Source organism: Diadema antillarum, unplaced genomic scaffold (assembly GCF_040938485.1).
Source record: "Diadema antillarum isolate AM-2024a unplaced genomic scaffold, OU_Dant_1.0 seq00001112_RagTag, whole genome shotgun sequence".
NCBI lineage: Eukaryota > Metazoa > Echinodermata > Echinoidea > Diadematoida > Diadematidae > Diadema > Diadema antillarum.
In genome coordinates this window covers 83,211-105,329 of record NW_027271928.1, presented here as the reverse complement: position 1 = coordinate 105,329, position 22,119 = coordinate 83,211, and the positions used below count along the sequence as shown (strand labels likewise).

Here is a 22,119-nt window from a genome sequence, read left to right as displayed (position 1 = left end):
AAAGAAATTGGCTTTCGTGTCAATAACACTTCAAAATCTGACAGCGGGGTCTGAAAAGCCCGATGTGGGTAAGGTGTTATGGCGCCTCTCAGAACTAGACGGTCTTTTTTTTCACCTTGTACAGAAAGATCATATGCAAGAGGAGATATTTTTGTAACACAACAAGAGGCCCATCCATATATTATCAAGTCTATTGCCTGATCTCCTGTACCTCTCTGAGGCAGAGATAGAACTGACGAAAATATCAGTGGGCAAAAATAGAAAGCACACAAGATAAAATTGCTACTTTACTCATTGGTTCGACTTTTGTTTTAAGGTGTAAGGCTATCTCTCCCTCTCTCTCTCTCTCTCTCTCTCTCTCTCTCTCTCTCTCTCCAGGCCTTTTTATCTCCCTCTAAATCTATTTCTCCGTCTATCTTTCTGTCAGTATGTCTTGCTACTCACTACTCTCCCTAGCTACCTTCCTTAATGGGAATACTTTGGGTCCCTTGGCAAAAAAAAAACATTCCCAAATCTCGTTCAGCTAACCAGCAATCACAATTATAAACCAAAATACTCAAGGGGGGGGGGGGGGGAGGGGAGGAGTGCCCCCTCATTTCTTGAGGGGCCAAAGATTTCCTTTTCATTTTTGTCTTTTTTCTCTCCAACTCTCTAATCTTTGCTGATGAGTTAAAAAAAAAAAAAAACTGACAACACTTCACACATAACATCTGTAATAGGAAAGTCCTTACGACCAGTGAGAATGCAGTTTTACATCGTACTGTACAGTACGAGTCACAGTAGTGTAAGTAGTAGTAGTAGTGGTAGTAGTAGCAGCAGCAGCAGCGAGAGCAACTGTACCTGCAGTAGTCGTAGTAGTAGGAATAGTAATAGTTGTTGCAGCAGTGGTAGACACGGTAGCAGTTGTGGTAGAAGAGTGGTACTGGTGGTAATGGTAGTGCTAGCTAGTTGCCATGGGAAATAAAAGTAGTGATGGCGCCTTTCACAGTGTAATACATAGTGCCTTTGTTTCTTCACTACTGAGTGTGCGCCACTGTGAATTTAGTTTGTTGTAAGTTCTCATATAATCATTCGTTACCATGGTTGCAAGCCTCACAACCAGTGTTGTTTAGAGGCATAAGAGAAAGATTTCAGTTTTGACGACGACTGCGTGAGTTCAGTTGCAGTGTGTTGTATCAACACGGGAACACCAAATAGATATCCAATGCTTTATCTACACTAAACACTCTAGTGAGTAAGGAATCTGTGATATAAAAGCTAATACGTTGTTGTTTTTGTTTTTTCATCACACCGAAACTGCACTGTACATATTTCAATATCTCGCATCTGTCGTATCACCTTTAATAACAATGCAGACACGTCAACCTTCACCTCACAGAAGCAAGAGATGAGAGTGGCTCATTGTTTGCCCATGGATGTGATGGCAATTATGGAAAAAAAAAGAACAGCAACAATATCAAATAGGATGAATATATGAAACAAGGAAACAAGAAAGAAAAAAAAAGTGGATGACAGAATAAAGATATATAAGGACACTAAACCACAACCAAAACCTGAAGACAGATTAGATTACACGTACAAATGTGGCTCATGAACGAAATGTGCACAACGTATGTCTAATAAAGCAGCGGGTTGACGACTCCAAACCAACAAAATATAAGAAGAGTGAAACAAACAATGACATGAAGAAAATCCCGACGGTTATTCGTCGCAACTTGCCCCGTCGTCACGGACGGACACACAACGCAAACAAGTTGGACAACACCTAGTGTAGGTAGGACGTGCAGCAACGGAAGATGGACAGAAAACAGACAGACATACAGACCGACACACCGATGTGACGAAAGCAAGGCAACAGACGGTTCTTTGGCAAAAGTAACAACGCCTCGCTCCTCGCCGCGGCAGAGGAGCGGCAAAGGAGAGAGCGTAGCCCCCGAGACCTAACGCATTACTATGTTCCGTCCAGGTCCATCAAATACCAAATGTTCCGCTAGATAAGTCATTGAATGGACCTAAAAAAACAACTAATAATGATAAAATCTCTGTAGAGGGCTCTGCTTTCAATCTTTTTAATGTTTTAGAATATACAAATGGCATTCTACACAATTTCTGATATTGCTTCAGCCTACAAACAAAAACAATTTCTTGAGTGGAAATTGAAATCAACTTATACTTTGACATCTCGATTCTTCAAATTTTACACAGTAGTTGTTCCATCAACATAAGAATAGATATGAATAGATATGAATAAAATAAACTTTATACTAAAAAGTTTGATCTAAAAGAGTTTGTTTTTGTAAGTCCAGTTGAGTTGATCATTTCTCATGAGATTATCTGCGATAACCTTAAGTAACCTTTAAATGCGACTTCACCCACATAAAGTCTTTCCAGCATCAAGCACATGGTAGCAAGCCACAACTTAACATCAAAAGTCAATCAATTCAAATATGCAAATGATATGCAAATCATTCCTGGCTTTGATTTCTTCCCAAATGCAACATCCCCATCAACCCACATCACATCACACAGACACAAAGTTGCCACAGAAAACATACAAAATACCCTCGACTGAAAATTGTTCCCAGGCACAGTGTATGCATTTTCTCATTTCACTACTGTACTTTTGAAAAACCGTGACTGTTGGTCTCACCCTGATACACTTCTCATGCCACTTAGCTGGCATGAACTCGCATATCGACCGGTCAGCACCAATTCTTGGGTGCTTGAGTTGATCAAAAATATAGAATCAAATGTGCAGTAGTAGTGTGGTAGACTAAGAATAAAGGTATACTGCAGGTACGTAGCTCTATACCTTTACAGATAGATGTTTTGAGATTTACTGAAAAATTTCTATCAACCAATTAGTCCATGGGCCAAGACCCGAAAAATGGGTTGTTGGTACCATCTGAGGTGGCACAATCTTTTTGGTGTCATTTTGTTTGTCGGGCATAGATATGCTTATCAAGCTATGATAGCATTTCCAAATGAGTAGCTTAGTCATAATAAATGAATTTTTAACCAATTTGGTCTTGTATTTATATCCCTATACTTCTGAATTGAAACTAAACCCGCTATACAAAGAAGAGCACTGCCTTCTGTATGTCCACAGGTGTTCTGTTGTAAACGCGGTGCGCTTAGTCTTTATTCAAGGCAGCGAAGGGAATATCCAAAGGGTTATGATGTCCACAGCTGTCACGCGGTGCGCTTAGTTCTTTATCTAGACCAATGTACCGTTATCATATCTAAAGTTCCTCATAAAAGGGATTATCCATACTGTTTTTATACAACCCTATCGACAAATACATCAGTTTTAAACAAAAATCACTCTGTTCATTTACAATATCATTCATTATAATGTATCGTAGTGTACCGGTACATCGTTTTTGCATTATCTTTTTTTGTTGGAGGGAAATAAAGTGACATTGGCGTGGTATCAGCGTTTTCACCGTAGCGTTTTCACCGGAAAATTATAAATGATTGAAAAATACGGTAAAATTCACTAGGAATTGCTTTTGTTGTTGTTGTTGTTTTTAGATAAAAGGATATACACTGTATCATACGCTTTGGATATTCCCTTCGCCGTCTTAGAATAAAGACTAAGCGCTGTGGACATCATAACCTTTGGATATTCCCTTCGCTGCCTTGAATAAAGACTAAGCGCACCGCTTTTACAACAGAACACCTGTGAACATACCATAGAGCTGCATTTTACAGCTCTATGGAACATACAGAAGACAGTGCTCTTCTTTGTATGGCGGTTAGTTTCGATTCAGAAGTATAGGGATATAACAACGAGACCAAATTGGTTAAAAATTCATTTACTATGACTAAGCTACTCATTTGGAAATGCTATCATAGCTTGATAAGCATATCTATGCCCGACAAACAAAATGACACCAAAAAGGTTTTGCCACCTCAGATGGTACCAATATCTGGCCTGGCCCATGGACTAATGAGTGCAATGAGCATGAGTTGCATGAATCAATCATAACGTATATCATGAACTGGAGGCATACATACTGTATAAGCTGTTATTTGGAGCGCGAATTTAACAACACGCGAATATGTCTCCATGCACTTGGGAAATAGTGCACTCACTTTAGCATCAGCATCAATTTGCGAAAACAACATCTCGCAAAAATGTCTATGGCCTCCTCATTCGTGAAAATATCTGTACGCGAAAATAACAGCGTATACAATATTTGCCAGCAAGATTTGATATCATCATCAATCAGAGATTTCATACAGGGCAAGAAATCACTAGCTTCAAATAAAAATATTCCAGTTGATTTGAAGATAGAAACAGCATTTTATCAGCAGAAGATTATCCAACCCAACCCAAAAGAACTGCCATTACATTCTATGATGTGATTTGCAATATTTATCAACTTTAAAAACTCTGCTCTTACTACCCAATCTGCTTTATACCTGCTTTTTTATTTATATTTTTTTCTAAATCTTTTTAAGCATTCATCTGTCCACAAATTATGATATACTTATCTACTTTTGGGCAACAGCAAAAAAAAAGATACTTGATGTCATATTATAAAATAAATGTGTAAAAAAAAATTATAATAATAAATTGTCCAGACAAAAGATTCAGTACATCATCTGAAGACCTGTACAGCCACTCTACTGGGGATTATCATTTCATTCCTTTAAATTTTGAATAACCTTCCAAAAGCTTTACGAGTGAAAAAATAGTACAAGCCTGCACCCGGACTCGGCCCAGTATGGCAAACTGCAGGGATAAGTTTTACAGGAAGATTTGTGGCTATTTCCTGCTCATAACCCAATTCCAGGTATGTATTTTTGGATGCAAAGTTTTTCGGAAACTAATCTTGTCTGTATATATATTTTTTTCTTCCTGTGGTTCACAGTCCAGTTCCTCTGTGATTTTACAGAGAAATAGATACACACACATTGTCAGAATCTCTCCTGCTTTGTGATGTCACTTCAGTTTGAGTCTTTCTATTTTTTTCTCCTCCATCTTCTGCTCGATTACCATTCCTAGAAAGAGATGACCTCATTTGGGTACAGAGGGGCCCAGCATAAAGTGATGTCAGCAAAGATATATGTATATTCCCCTCATCTCTACAGGAATGAGAGGGAACCTTCATGCCGCCATCATACTGAAGCTAGTGAACTTGCGCCCTGATTATCTGATGCTCACTCACAAATGCAGCATCAAGTAGCGGGAGGGCGATAAGATTTCAAGCGGCGGAAGGAATATATTTTTGCGAGGATGATCTTTGCATTTTCATGAAGGCTACTGACAGAGATGTTTGACGAGAGATCTCGCCCCTCTTTTCTGGAGTCACGGCGGCATCATGCCAAAACTTCTGCCGCTACGGCTTGATGTCGTCGGGGGTATAGTATTGCCCCTCCCGGAGGTACTCCTTGAGTCGCCGCGGCAACGGGAGGGCATCAATGTGGTCGAGGCGGACGTGGCGGCGGATGACGAAGCGGCACATGTGCTGGAGCGAGCGCGCTTTCTGGAAGCGTGAGATGGGGTACAGCAGCTGCAGCGGGATCGGCGGGAGGCCCGGCCAGCGAGGGCGCAGGAAGTAGAGGAACCGCCCATTCCGCGAGTGCCGCATCGCCTCTTCGATGAACTCTACAATGGAGGAGCTGCCATGCGTTGTGGGTTGGGACCAGAAGCTGAACTTGCCTGCAAGACAGAAATTAGTTAGGAAACAGTGAAGCATACACCTAAAATGATACAGGAGGCTGACTGACTGGGTATTGGTGTATACTGTAAAACAAGAAATATTTTCGGCACGGTATTGGTGTATACTGTAAAACAAGAAATATTTTCGGCATGAAACTCTCAGGAATTTGAGCCACTGGCCCTTTTTGCGGCACAAAACTTTTGTGACTTGCCACTGGCATTCAGTGTCATTTGTAGACAACAAACTTTTGTGTGCATTTTACTTTTGCAAATCTTTGCTCACCAAGAAACTCATGAAAGTTTCTTGTGTGTGAACACTTCTGGTTTTACAGCAAATGTGTGACTTTGATAGGCCTACAATGCCGTTGACGAACATTACACAGGACAGTGGGCCACAAAATCATGATCGTATTTATTCAATTGTAGCATTAGCATCTACTTTCACCACTTTCAGGCAATAGATTATGGTGGGACTATAGTGTAGGTACCTTTCATCATATATGCAAACAATAATAAAACCAGAAAATAGCTACAGTGTATCAAGAGTAAGATGATATGTGCTCTTTGCAAATGTTTCCAAGGGGATTTATGTCTGCATAGCAGACATTATAACGTGTTTTTGAAAGGGGGAAGTAATATAATGTATCAATATCTTTATGGAACTGGTAATATCAGTCAAATATTTCCTCAATGCATATTGCTATTTTGCTATCACTGAAAATAATTCCTGCTGCTCTTGTATAATAGTAAATGCACATTTACAGTTGCCTACAACAGATATTCATGGAATGTTAGGTCCTATAGATGATTATGCAATATTGGGAAACATCATTACGGGGGAAACGAATAATGACAATCCACATATAAGAAATCAATACAATCATATAATAATAAGGCCATTACAGCGAGCCAGCTTACTGCAATATAATGGGTGAAAGCTAGTGCAGGGCTTTCAATTAAAGCTTTAAATGGTACGATTTTTAACAACTTAAGATATATGATCTAACATTTTCAAAGACATTTACATGATGTTTGACATTATATTCTACGATCATTTTTCACTGTTGTACTTAATTCTACCTCTTTCTTATGCAAGATGTCAATACATTATATCCATTGCAATTGTAAAACATAAATATCATACACAATCATTAAACATAATGTAAGTATATCTTAAATTACAAAGTTACCTGCTTTTAACATTTGCAAGTTATCACTGGCTATGTACAACTGTATTGCAACTGACTAACAAACTGCCCTTCATCGATGTAAATATACAATCAGTGGCGATACAAATAACCTGACACAAGAATCATTAATTTTGGAATTATTCCACATGGCATTTTCATGTCTCAATTCTTTTTCTCAATACATTTTGTTCACCCAGTAACCCTTCAACTCATATGTGCATCAATTCTGTCACTACTGTGATCAAACCTTGGAATGACGGGTGAAGTTTGATCAAGGGTGACCGAGGTGAACAGAATTCGTGCCAACGACACGCGAAAGCAAAACCTTCCTCTCGCCTTTAACAGCTACAAAACGAGGCGCCCCTACAACCACATAGCGACACAAAATCGCCGCATTTTGCCGCTCTCAGATCATCGGCTCCCCCGACCTATTGATTAAAAAGCTACGGTTACCGGCTCAATTACAGCCGATGGAAATCACGCGAACCATTAGCAACGTCACACATGCCGCGGCAACAACGACGGAATCAAATCAATAGACAGCAAGCACCGTCTGCCCCTGCAAAAAAAAAAAAAGTCCAACGGGGAAGAGCTCAATTCTATTCCGCTTGTGGCACATCAGCGTAACCCTGGGCCCTTCGACATCCCAAATTTTCATAACAACACAGATATCAGTTGTCAGGGAAGGCACAACACTTTCGACAGGAAGTGGAGCCCCATTTGGTTCTTTGAAAAGGAGAGTGGACATCATCTCTTCATCTTGATTCGTGTGGAGATGGTGATGGTTGTGGTTATTCACGTGTATCAACTCTCCTGTTGATGGAAAATGTCTCTTCAACTGGAAGTCTCAGAAATCGTTTGATTTGCCTTTTTCAACATCAATTCCCCTTCATCTATTTCATCATCATCTTCTTCTTCCTTCTTCTTCTTTCTCCTACCTTCTTCTTCCTCCTCTTCCTCTTCTTCTTCTTTTTTCAATACTCCTTCATAAGCATACCAGATTTTGGTGACTAAGTGTTGTTGTTTTTTGCGGCTCAGATCACATCTGAAATTAAAACTGTCTCAATCTCCTCCTTTCATAAAAGTTTGTCGCCAAATATATGCGGATGTCTGCACGGCTGGACACCCGCTACCACAGTTTTTTGTATCAAAGGAAAAAATCATCACTTTAGTTGATTGTGGTATTTCAGCTTGTTTCTGAACACACTTTGTCAAAGTCATCAGAAGGTTCTGGTCTCTGCTGTGGTCAAGTTGTCCTTGAAACCAATGCTCGAACCTCCGGGGGGGCTCTCGTCCCACTCTCAATCCCCGGCAAAGCGCACAAGATTTCCCCGGCTGTTCAGAGACATGGTTAGGACGTCTGAAATTCCACCCGCTTTTCCCAGCTCGCAGAGATTATCAAGCTGCAAAACACTGCAGCTACTGAACTGAGAACACCTGAAATTGCCACCAACTGTAAACACGGTAACGGTCACGGACTCGATTAAAGATGTTCTCGTAGTAGTGCACGATTCTGAAACCTTCTTAAGAGCCGCAGGAAATTAAAAAGGGGGTGGGGGAAGCAGACATAGGCTGACTTTGTTTGTCTTTCTGGCCAATACAACATATTCTGTCAAAAAAAAACTGTTGTTGTTTCAACAAGCTGTCTGCTTAAAAACAAAGTCAGAAGAAATGAATGAATTGTACTCTAGCTTTACTGCTGTGCTAGCCGTAGGACATACACAGCAAAAGTGAAACATATCATGAAATTGATTTTTCATGCTGGATCAAATTCAGCGACTTGTGTTTCAGATGAATCTATTTTTGTACAGAATTTGATATCTTCAAAAATATCAGTGTGCACATTATTTTCATGGTAGTTCAGTTGAGTGTGAAATTCATGAAAGCATTGACAGTGTTACAAAGGGTTCCACATTTGCAGGATATGACGTTCATAGAGGCAAAAGGCTATCACATCACAGTATGAGGTCTATGCTTTCACAGGGTTAAAGCGTCCCCAAAGATGGAACGCAAGAATGGTAAAATGGCAAGAGGAGAGAAATTAAAAAAGTTCGCCTTTCTCTTCATTTCCTGTGAGTGCTCATAGGTTCCACCAACAAGGTTACCATCAGATTGAAAATAGCAGGCTTCTTTCTGTCTAATTTCTCAACATCTCCTTCTCCTCGAATAGTCTTTGATAGAGGCTCAATGGGCATCGCCTGCAGAGAGTATCAGAATTCTGGCAAGTATGGTGGCACAGCACAGTAGTTCTGAACGCCTCACTGACATGCACAAATAGATCCGCAAGTCTGATACAAGGCTAGACGTAACCCTGCAAAGATCACTGTTCTAGGTGATCGCCAGAAACAGACTGTCTTGTTTTCTGTTTCTCGGTGGAACAACAACAGGCTATGGCACAATAACAGAGATTTTCAGGGGCCGGCTAAAGACAGACCTTGTGACTACTTGACAGGTGGCTGTAGGAAAGTCAATGTTGCCAACTGGCCGCACCTTCAAAATTTGGCAAAAAACTGAAAATGTTTTCCGAACGTCCCATTGTATTCTCTCTCATGCTTCTAATAATATATGTGGCATGCATTGGCTATGTCACGTAAATGTACACGGTATGATCTTGAAACCCGATACTGTGAAATATCTCACAGTGCCAATCTTATGTTCACTTTGTGATGGTAACAATCAAATTCCTAATTGTAGGTTGGCACTTGCCTACTAGAGATGGTTTGGACTACCAAGACCACTCGAGTGTCCTGACAAGAACTCCTGGCCCATTTTCTTTCCAATTTGCCCAAGTTGACTCATGGCAGAGCACTTTCAGCATAAAACCTGAGTGCTCTGACATAAACTGTTGGCCTAGATCATCGTCTGAGCAAGTCCAAGTTGTCTGACGGACAAGCCATTGGGCAACGGGAATTCAACCTGTCCAAAATATCGAACCTTTAATAGTATACCTCACTATTAAAAGTTCATTGAAGGACTTACTCAGGACAAGGCAACCCAACAGTCCTCAATATGAAGATTTTTGCACAGCATATCACAAAACATCTACAGGTCTATCTACACAAAGCCAGGAAAAAAAAAATACAAGAAAATGCTTGCCTGTAAGTTTTCTCCAAAGTACGAGGCAATGAGGAAAAAAAACAACTTTGTCCAAGGAGCAGTACTGTTGCTGCTGATAGACTTGAATGTAGGACCTGAGAGATTAGAGACCTGTGGTCTCATCCACTGAACCACAAACTGTTCTAGTCTGATCACCAGACTCCGATACAGCATTCAGATATAGCTTCTGGGAGGCAGGCTCACTGCAACCTCATGAAGCATCTCTGTCCTCCCCCCCCCCCCCCCTCCCCTGAGGTTTGAGCTAGGCTCCTTACCATTGTGATGCTCGATGCGGGTGTGGTGCGTGCTGCCCTGGACACGGAACGTCAGGCTCAGAATGTGGCGGTCGTCCGAGCTGTCCCGCACGAGGAACGAGCCGTCCGGCGTGTTCTCCAGTCTCATCTCAGCATCGTCCCAGCTCATCGGCCCCCAGTACCAGCCACACTGGAAGAAACAAGAGCGGAAGAGAGGACTCTACGTCATTCTCAGGGGTGACATTATTTCCCACGACAAGTAATTGGAGCATAGTGGAATGGAAATGAAGTGAGTGTAGTACATTTTGTGATAAACCATGCATACAAGCCTTCATGAGGATTGTCTGTCTGGTGTTTTTTTTTTTTTCCTTGAGCAAGTTCTATAGCAAGATCTAAAGGGAATGCTCTGGCCAAGCATTAGCTACAGTTCTCTTGAGAGATTTACCAAAAAAGGACTAAAGTCTTTAGAAAGACTACCACACATGGTGCACTGCAAACAAACTATGATACTACTTCATCATGTGGAAAAGGACAAGCCTCCAAAAAAACAGAAAATGAAGCATGTTTCATAGTAATGACCACCTCAGAAAAAATGACCGCTAACTTCCTCCTGCAATGTGTTCGACACAAGAGTTGCATTTCTTGGTAACTTGAATCCTTTTTCTTTCTTGGAATATTAACAATGATTTTCAAGTGAGGAAGACAGAATTCTAAGGGTCTAGTTCCATTGACGGTCACAGGGCCTATCATGAAATAATTCAAGATATTCAAAGATACAAAAAATAAATCATGAACACATCAGCGCAGCATCGGCCATCATGATGTTCTCATCCTTGTTGCCCAGAGATCAATACTTACTACTATGCCAAAATGTATCTCCTGTCACACATACAGCTCAGTATTTACAGAAATTGATTTTGTTTTCATTAGCATTCTCTCTTTCACAGTGCAAATGCATCAGTAAGTTCAAATGTCTCTTGAGATAAATAAAGAGAATTTGATGTAGTTGTTGTGTGGGGGGGGGGGGGGGTTGAGAGAGATTGTAGTTGTAAATATTTATCTTACTGATACTCTCTGCAAGCAAGATTGCATGTTTGATCTCTATGCCTACAAACACTGCCAGCCATATCGATGTCAATGTCATGACCCAGCTTCACCTCAGTACTATTTTGTATACTACTCTAGTTTAAGAATGTTCAAAGTATTAATCAATAATTACCTCCTTTGAAACCACTTTTAATGACAACTCTACAACTTATTATCAATTGATAAAGGCAAAAAAAAGAAACAAATCCAGTAGGAAAGATGTAAAGGGGTGTGGATAGCTCAAAAGGGGTTACGGTAAACCTACAAACATTCATGACTAGAATCTGCATTCATAAATCAGGTCTTTTGGCACTAAAACATGAAGTGATAGTTCGCAACTGCTTACAACCTCCCTCTACCTTTAAACAGATCGCATTCTTGCAATCACCAATGATCAGACACTTGTTGACGAGGCTTTTCCTCATCAAGCGCCTAAAAATTTCTGAGCCTCCAAAGCAACAACGACGATGCCTTCATTTGCGATGCCTATATCGGCACGCCTGCAGCTGAAATGAAGACGACCCCGCCACTTTTCGCCAGCATCGGAGGAGGAAGTGGGTCGCGCGAGTCTCGGCTTGCAAATTAAACGAGTCCCGAATCCCGGGCCAAAAACAGGAGAGTTACATCTATCAAATATTGACGACTCCTAGCGGGCATCTTCTTGAATTACCTCAATTGTCCCTCAATGGGCATGGCAGACGGAGAACTTTCTCAACACTTCATTATCTTCTATTTCTTCTTTTTTTTTCCCCCCTTTCCTTTCTCACTATTCTCCCATCCTCCCGTATTATTCCCCTTTAGGGACATGACTCTTATATTTTATTCATCTGACCAAGTAACCCTCGCATGCGGTCGATATTCCATTCAGAACAAGTTGAAACAATGCCAGGAGATTTGACGCAATCTTGATGCTCACGTAATTTTCATATAGCGTATGTTTCTTCCCACAAAGTGTAATAATTGCCATACCTAGAATCAAAACCGTATGAAACCAAATCACAAAAATAAAGATTTTTTCCTGCATCTTTATGATGATTGCACAATGGAAATACAGCGGCTTGTAATCGGCCGAATCACAGTCGAACTGACGATTCTGCCTCTGCTACATGCTGTCACACATGTCAGTCTGCACTGACGACTACTCATGAAGAAGTGCCATGATAACGGCCTGTTGGTTGAGGCATATCAGACACTCAAGAGTTCAAGCCAGAACCTAGCCGGCTACGCACATGCAGTGTCCCTCAAGGAAGCCACTCGAAGAGCAATAACATCCAGCAGGCTCCCTCCGAGCCCATTCACAACTCCATTGTAGTGCCACACGAGACAGTGACCATTTTTAGATGAAGCGGGTCAAAACTGGTGCAGTGCACTGTGGGATACTCTCAATGATAGCAATCTTATTCAACAGCAGACGCACTTGTTGTGTTTTGAATTCCATGGTTCAGGTTTACATCAAGAAAAAGATGACCACACAACAAGCAGATCTTTGATCAGTCCTTGATCAGTTATCAATTATTTGCCAAATTGTTCTACATCATAAAAAAATCCTCATTCAACTTTTGAAAAGTACTGTATCTATATCTATTTCTTCACGGTTACGTACATTGTATGTGGTACATGCAAGCAAGCACACATTAATATATACATAATTCTGAAAATATTATATGAAGATATAAGAAAAGCCCAATGATGCAGAAAAACCTCTATTCATACGAGGTACTTCACCTATTGGCGACCCTGTATTCAATAAAAACATGACAATACTGAGTACATGATAACATCATGACATCTTTACATAGTTACTTGAACCATCGTCCTCGATTTCATTCTGATAGCTCCTAGAGAGGTGAATACTGCTGGTGGCGGACTTCTAGTCATTGAGCTCCATTAATGCAACAATGGCACAAGTAGTGTCATCACCTCAAGGTGAAAAATTTCACCTTCTCCAGCTTACTGCACACGCTGGCAGAGGGTAAATGTGAGTTCATTGAATTGAGCAAAGTCGACAGAATCCCCCCCCCCCCCGAAAAAAAAGATAAAAAATTAAAAATAAAAATAAATGAATGAATGAATAAATAAATAAATGAATAAATATATAAATTATACATAAATAACAAATTAATAAATTAATAAATTAATTAATTACGCATAAATAATAAATAATGAATAAATAAATATATATATATAAATTATACATAAAAAATAAATAAATAAATAAATAAATAGATTAATTAATTAATTAATTAATTAATTAATTATACATAAATGATAAATAAATAAATATATAAATAAATAAATTTATATACAAAACAAAGACAAATAAGATATAAAAAGGGATAAACCCACATGGAAACATCACTTCAAAATGACATAATTATCATACACAAACAGGATGCCAGTGGCATTAATAGGGATAATCCATGATGGAACAGCATTCCCACAAGGAGGATACTGTTTTTCCTCTCCGTTTCTCTACTTCAGGCACCAAAACAGAAATAATAACAACAAACAAACAAAGAAAAATAAGAAGAAAAAATGCAAACTGAGCCCTAGCTGGCTGGGCCTCTGCAGACTTAGGTGAAACTTATTCTTTTATTCATGGAGAGAGAGAATGTCTGACTCTGCAACGCACAGACCAGTCTTAACTCTTTGGGCCCTGTATTCTCTTTCCTGCATGATTCATATGACACTTCAGGGTCTACAGTGAAGTTCGCATTGCTTTCATTAAATCTGCATACACATACATTTACAAGCAAATTAAAGCACTCATTCTTTTCTCTTTTTTTTAAATCAGGGATTTACAAGGAATCTCCATTTTGTTTTCAAGATGAAGGAATGCTAGAGTCTTTCCCTGGAGTAAACTCTTCATCCGCTGAATATTACTGTAAAAGTGGATATTTTCGCGCGACTAATTTTTCGCACTCGGTGGGGTAAGAAGAGCTTCGCGTGTTTTTAATTCTGCAGAATCAAGACATCGACTACCGAAACATATGGCAAGCAAAAATATTTGTGTGCTTTTATCTTTGCGCTAGTTTCGAGTTGCGCGAAATGCGCGAAAATTTCAACACTGCAAAAATTTCCACTTTTACAGTACTCTAAACTGTGCATGCCTTCAAGCTCCTACACTTGTGGTACCTTTTACCCGTTCCTTACTGAATGCTGAAATCCCCATAGACTGAATATACAGACCACTAGGTTCCCGTAGGGAACGGGTTAATACAAGCAAGCACCTGTTGGAGGAGTTGCTCATTTCGCTTGATGCAGTGGCAGTAGAATGTGTATATTGGGTTCGTAACCTGTGCACACATTCACAACACAGACGGGAGGGGCTAGATTGTTTGTCTAGAGTTAAAATCTTTGCATGGCCGGCTACAAGTCAGCCATCCTATGTGGAAAACGAGAGAAATCTCTCTGATTATGATCCACTGTGAAAGCAGGGAATGTGATACCCCCGTATGAGAGCTTGCGATGTCCATCCATTCATTGAAAAGACACCAGACACTCCACAAGGCGGCCCATTAGATCGAAACCGAAACCGCACATGACGATCCATTGATAGCATGGTAAGGTTTATTGGAGGGCGTGTCCTAGCTGTCCCTTTATTTCTTACAATATAAATGCCGAAGACAAGAAGTGCATTTGCTGACGTGTAGAGTCCTTATGTTTATACATGACCTACATTTTCTCCTCTATTCTTTTTTTTTTCAGCTTTCTATACAATGGCAAACATCTTCCGCAGTGCTCTGCCATGACATTTCGAACCGCATCACCGAGGTACTACATTGAATTCCGTCAACCTACCCCGAGGTCATCTTCAGGAGGAGAATATCAAGATCTCATGATCAATACTGCTCGCCACTCATCTCGACAGACGCACGGGATATTCCCGTGGACCCAACGTCGCGGCGTAGCATCTCAAACAAAAATGACAACATTTCTATGCCACCCCTTGGGAGGCTTCCGGCAGAACCGTTGAGATTTTAAGTGACTTCCATATCTCAAGAAATCCCAAGTACACAATGCAATCACTTGAAAGGCCCCCCGATTTCAATGACCCGTTTCCTCATCAAAACGCGGCGGCATGCACGCGAAGACGACTTCCGATCTCAGTGCGAGGCTGGTACATCACGATCGATACACGTCGACATCTTAATTACATTCAATTCATAGAGTTCACAGAACTGTCACCTCAAGAACGTACTATTCCATATACATCGTCAACAATACTGAAGTAAAATCTAATTCACGCACATGTCAGTTGTTGCCATTAATTAGGCAAAAAATCATCTACTTAGCAGCAATTTTGCTGTGTTTTTATGTTTTGCCCATGTTTTCCTGTCAATACTGATCTTTTCGGAAATAAAAAAATGTCTGACTTTATAGCTGCTCTCTCGAGTAGCTGCTCTCTCTCGAGTAACCTTTTTTATCTGCGTTGTTCATGTACAACAACCTATTTTCACAAGTTTTCACCATACAGATATGCACTGTCAATATTTGAATGAGTTTGCATGCCTTATTAATTCCTGTAAACTACTGTTGTTGTGGTTAAACACGAGCAAACATCACGAAAGAAGCCTGTCTATACTAGAGCACAGAGGTAAATGCTCAAAGGGTTTAGCTAAGTAATACGTTCCACTGTCACTTTTAGCCTGGCAATTCTCTCTCAGTGAGGACGTAATGACTGGATGTCTCGTGGGGCAATTTGGATGTCGATCTCAGGGGCATTATGCAAGCAATTCTTGAGGACACTCCCGACGACCAGATTTATCTCCCGGTCGATTTCAAACGGGTCAATGAGCTAACGATTCCACTGGAGGGTGCGAACTCAATACCAGGCATTTTCCGGCGCAATAGCTAATGTGCCAATTTGCAGGGTTAATGGGGGGACTCGATGTGGGACACCTACAGAATAGCATGCCATTCTTAAGGTATGTACCAGTGGCTGTGCGTGGGTTAGCATGCACCTAGCTGGCAAGAACAATGCATCGACTTGGTTGCACCCACACTATGCAGAGGTTAAGTCTTTGACTGCCGAAGCATGAGCATCACTTATAAAGGAGGCTTCTGGGGAAAGCAGATTTGGGTCCCCTTTCATCAGATACTCAGCAGCTCAAGAATTATTGCAAACACGTACCTCGTAACACTCAACTCAAAGGGCTCAAATCTACAACTCACTTTGTGTACACTATTCTAAAAATCTATGGAAATGCAGACTTAACCTCCTTGTTCGATTCAGCACACATTCTTAGCTTTACCTCATGCACACACACAAGAACAAACTCACAAACACACACACACATACACTTTTTGTGTATTCCTTATTTGAATTTGTTTTAATAATTTCCAAATCATATGCAAAAAGAAACAAATATACACAAACACACACACAGACAATATGATAGCAGCTAAAATTCCATTCACTTTAAAAAAAAATTGTATCCTGTTTTATCATATAAATTTGTACAAGCATATATGCATATATACACATACAGACACACACATATACACACACACAATGAACATACACATGCAGAGACAGACACACAAACACACACAAACAGTAAACCGCGGTGCCAATTCCAGTATCCAGTTCCATAATGGATTAAAAAGCGCGAGAAGAGGGATTACTGGACACTGTGGCGGCGGAAGTCACCCAGCTCTCGACTGTTTCGCTTCAAAACAAGATATAGAATCTCTCTTGAGACGAAATCCAACCCACACTTAGCGCCCGATCGACTCCCCCAGAACAGCGTGCTGCTCAGTCATCCCTGCACCACGGGGGAATGATCTCTAAAATCAGTAAAACCGTACGAGAACTACTTTCACCTCGCGGCAATTTTTAGTCGTAATTTCTGTCAGTTCCTCAAGCTAGTTCTTTTACGACATTTGCTGGAAGCATTAGAAGGATTAAAAGGCATGGGACTGCCGATTTGTATCTTTGAAGAGGTAGAGATTGGATTTAAAATCACTATAACACTGAAATCAACAATATGTGGAATCCTTTCCTCATTCTTGGGAGGTTTATTCCTGTGAGCATCAATGAAATGCAGCATGACTACTAGCAGGAGAAATGTAAAATCCGTCCTCAATCTATTATCTCATAATCAACACACATGAGGTGGGTCTTCATCAGCTCGAGCTTGAAGAATAGCCCGCTATTTCTGATCCAAAGAATTAGCCCGATCAGAAAATAGCCCGCTAATTTTGCAATGAAGACTGAAAAAGCGCACTATTCCGATCGGAAAATAATTAAAACCCCCGAAATCTTGGACTTATTTGCAGAATAGCCACCTAATTTGCAAAATAGCACGCTAATCTTAACGCGTCTTCATCAGCTCGAGCTTAAACATCAGCACTGCATGCATTGCGCACCACGCAGGAACGTAGGCAGTCGGGTCGGAGTGTGTTCACACGGGTACCGGTCGTCTAAAGTACGCATGCGCCAGCACTGGGCTTATAAACCCGACCGTGCTTGAAGCTCGAGCTAGTGAAGACGCGATTGCACATTTCAGCTGACTTTGGGCTTATTTCTCTGATCCCCCATAAGCGCGCTATTCTTCAAGCTCGAGCTGATGAAGACCCACCTATAGACTAGCTTGGTAAAATAAGAAATCACCAAACTGTGCATCAATCTGAAACACAGATGCTATAATGTTCTCCTTCGAGAAACAGAATTGATCTGTGGACAGCCGCTAAGATTTTACTCCCAGCGGATATGTTGTTCCAGTTGGTCATGTCCTAACATCACACTGACCACATGGACCTTGAGCAGTAAGAACCTGAAGACATAACCAACAGACTTGCACCATGTTTTTTCCTTTTCTTGGGGGGCGGGGGAGGGGAGGCGGTTTAAATATACCTTTTCTGGAAGAAATCGGGCACTACATTGATGTCACCTCATGAGGAATGGTATTTGAGCAAAAGCAGAAGATCGACAAAGCGTTTCAGGAAACTTAGACAAGCGTAAAGAGAGTAAGATGTTGGCAAAGTCACATTTTATGGCGTCCACAGATGCAAGATAATTTGTTCCAAAGAGACCAACGAGGAGGTAACATGTGTTGCGTGAAATAGTTGTCGCAGATCGTGGGACTTCACACTTAATATGAAAGAACCTGAACATGAATGTATTTCTGAATCACCAACACAATCATGTTACACGCTATGGTTGTATCAGTGTTCATGGTACCTCATACAACAGTTACAAAATGTATTTTTGACACACCCTTTGTCAATCAAACACACAACTCTTGATGTGCTTGCATGCAAGAGAATGTACAAATTGCACCTGTATGCACACACAACGGCAGAAGTAAATGCAAGGTCAAGTTCCACCTCCTCAATTGTGTTTTAGAGGTTCTGCTGTTCATAATGCAAATGCATGCACCGAATCAATTTGGAATGGTGATGGTTCAAATGACCACAAATTTTAAGCCATTGAAACAAAACAGTTGTAAAGCTAGATATCACCCACTTAAGTAATCCAACTTGCTTTTATGTGTTAACAAGCTCCCTTGAATGTTTAGAATCATTCTTTCACTGCAATGTAAAGAAACCATTCAGGCGCTGTCCATGGCATAGCATCATTTATAACTCTGTGTCTCATTACGTTGTTTCTCTCTGATGACCTTTATCTGCTCATGCACAGAATGTAACTCTGGACTGGCTGTCACTGGAAAACGATACAAGATGACAATGGGGCATGCAAGATTCGAGAAATATGTTCGGAAAAAAAAATGAGATTCCAGTTTGTTTTCAGACATACAAAAGTTAACAGTCAATTAGCATGACATAACTTAACAAATACATAATTACAAATATATATATATATATATATATATATATGTTTGTTTTTTTGTTTGTTTTTTTGGGTTTTTTTTGGTTTTTTGTTTTTTTTGCTTTACGATACAGGCTCAAATTCAAGGAAGCTTCCAAATGCAATAAAATTTCTAGACCGGAAGGAATTCATAGGTAAATCACCTTCTCCCTGAAAACCTCTGGCAGCCTAAGTAATCATGGTGAGCTGCTTCTAAAGGAAAACATACTCATAGAATGTGATGATGGCTTCCAGCTACATACGATGCATGTGAGAGCAATTTGACAGATATTTATAGAGTCTAATGACCACTTGTAGCCGAGACATCAAGCACAAAAGTGTCCGTCGGCACTGCTAATGAGCTGTCAAAGTCATTTGACCAATGTGTTCTTGAGTCGTTGAAATCCTATGTAAATGGATCAATGCCAGTTTGATTACTTCTTTAATACATGCAAACACCTTCCATACTTTTGTTTGAGATATATGTCGTACTCAGCACACACTTTTTCACAAGGTCAAAGACAGAGAATGTTACAATACTCCAATGGGAAGGATTTTGCCATGAGCCCTTGGAAATTCATGGCTTTTCATAGGTTATGTTTTTCCTTTCAATTCTTTCTCTTTTTGTTATTAAATACCCCCAGGTGTGAGGACGGCGGCAGTGTGTGAATCACTGAAATTCCATAGCTCTATCATTTTGTCTTTTTCAAACTGGCTGAAGCTTCAACCATTCTGTCGGTCTGACTCCCTCCTTCATTTCGTTCAAGATTCCATGCTGTTCGCGGAAATGAACTTTGATATATGGTGTAAAATTGCACTGTTAAGTACACAGGAAATGAGAAGTGTAATGGAAGAGAAATCAGTCGACACAATAATAACAACTTTTGATGACGAGAGTCCATTTTGTATGTCATGTTCAAAGAATCTCTTTCCTTCAGACTACCATAACTGCTATTAATCTTCAACAATCCTTCCGATTCCAAGTCTCACTGGTCAGTTCCTTGTTCAACGAATATTATGTCAATGCATTTGTTCAAAACAATGCTGTATTGATTATGTTATTATTCCTCTAACTCCTACTTGAATTCATTGAATAATGTGATATATGATCAAAGTACATATTGACATATGATATTATGCTCTGGTACAGCAATAAAAATAATTTCCCATGACTGGCCAGTGGTCACATGTCTGTAATGGTAATGATTTGTTGTTTAATCACACTGGACCATGAATTAAACTAATGCAGTACTTTTTTTTCCAATTGCGTGTTGCAAACAGTATTATCAATAATTATCCAAACACCCAAGAGTACTGTTCAGAGAAACTGTGCGCCAGCGAGCTACTGAAGCAGCGTGATACCACGATTTCACACCAGTCCGTGCCAATCACATCAACGATCCAAGCCAAACCTGTTGAAATTTTGCTGGAAGAGCATTTCCACACGCGGCTAACGAGAACCGTGCAAGATCATGACTTCATTTGGAACGGACTGACCTCTGAACTTCACGGCGGATGTGTTCCACCAAAAAAATAAAAATAAAAACGATACGGAGCAACTGCGGCAGCTTCTCTCTCTCCTTACTCGACATCTATGCAAATGAGGCCTACGTGCCGCTCTCGTCAGCCCTCCGCAAGTGGGATTTCGTGCCGACATAAATCACATTCTCATTAAGTCCCCTAAGTGATCTCGACACAATGCAATAAAGCACTCCCGGTGTCTCTCATCCCCATCTGCAAAGAAATACAGCCACTTTACAACTGCAAACATGGAATGGTGCAAGGGCTTTTAATGTACAGCAGACCCGATGCATGACACGCACCACTCTCATCTATGGATATCTTTGAATATCTTCAGTTCCATTGCAAATTTGGCTTTCACATATTTTTTTTTTGTCCTGTTATATTTCTTCTACAAATCTACTTGATATAATTATTGCATTTCAGATATAACTATCACTAATAGGCACTGGTGCATGAAAGTTCTGAGAAAGGAACATTTAAGTGATGGCAGAGAGAGATACACATACCTTTCAAGTATAAATGCCACTCAAAAAAATTACGACTCATTGATATATTCTTATGCATCAATAAAGCTCTCATCACAAATAACTTTAAATCACTTAAGCTGTACAGTACATCCATATTTTTTCTTTCTCCCTAGTAGTACATCATTTTGCCCACATCTAGTAGTCAGTAATGGGCTACAGGGAACAACTATGATGGGACCAGAAGCTAGTGCGAAAAGAAAAGCACAGGAATATTTTTTGCGTTTAATATGTTCCAGTAATTGATGTCCTGATTCTGCGGAATTAAAAACACACGAAATTTATCTTGCCAGGCCAAGCGCAAAAATATCCACTTTTAATACAGTAATACCGAATCTCGAAATATGTTGTGTCAATTTCTATGCCAGCTCAAAAGCTACTGTTGATCCTACGCTCACCCTCCTCCTTCCCATCTGAAAGAAGAAAATGATCAATTTTTGCATGAAATAGCATTATTTTGGCTGTAAATGAAATGCTTGTGGTACGTTAACTATACAGCCATACACTATAATTGCAATCCTGTAACCCGTTCTGGGTAAAGGCAGCGTTGTGCAATTTCAAGTACATCTTTTTTGGGAGGAGTTGTGGTGAGGGACCGCATCAAACATCATCACATTTCAGCCAGTGTGTCTGGCAATGACGTAGACCAGAACAGTGTCATTAAACTTTGGATCCTTTCACTTTTCACACTTGATGATGATCATCTATTCGGTTGGGACGGGGCGGGATGGGGTAAAAAAAAAAAAAAAAAACTAAAATGGAGGCATAAAAGAGAGAGAGAGAGAGAGAAAGACTAGGGCCAGAGGAACGGTAAATGGAAGAGACGAAAACGACCACTCAAGTGATCGAATCTCGCCAAGTTCACTTAGCGCCCAAGTGGGACGATTCCGCGCCTCCTATCCGTCACCGCACGCCCCATGCATTTATTCAACGAAGCCCGCCTCCAAACAATCGCTGCGGT

The 22,119-nt window shown here is 40.4% G+C and overlaps 1 protein-coding gene across 1 annotated transcript in view; it reads right to left on the bottom strand.

The window, feature by feature from the left end:
• Positions 1–4,524: 4,524 nt before the first annotated feature.
• Positions 4,525–22,119, bottom strand: part of LOC139743842 (uncharacterized) — a 56,624-nt gene continuing 39,029 nt past the window's right edge. Inside the window, exons 4-5 of the mRNA XM_071654296.1 lie at positions 10,233–10,401; positions 4,525–5,671 (exon numbers count right to left, since the gene is read on the bottom strand). Coding sequence (XP_071510397.1) covers positions 5,349–5,671; positions 10,233–10,401 — 492 coding nt within the window. The 3' untranslated portion in view covers positions 4,525–5,348. The remainder of the gene's footprint in view (positions 5,672–10,232; positions 10,402–22,119) is intronic.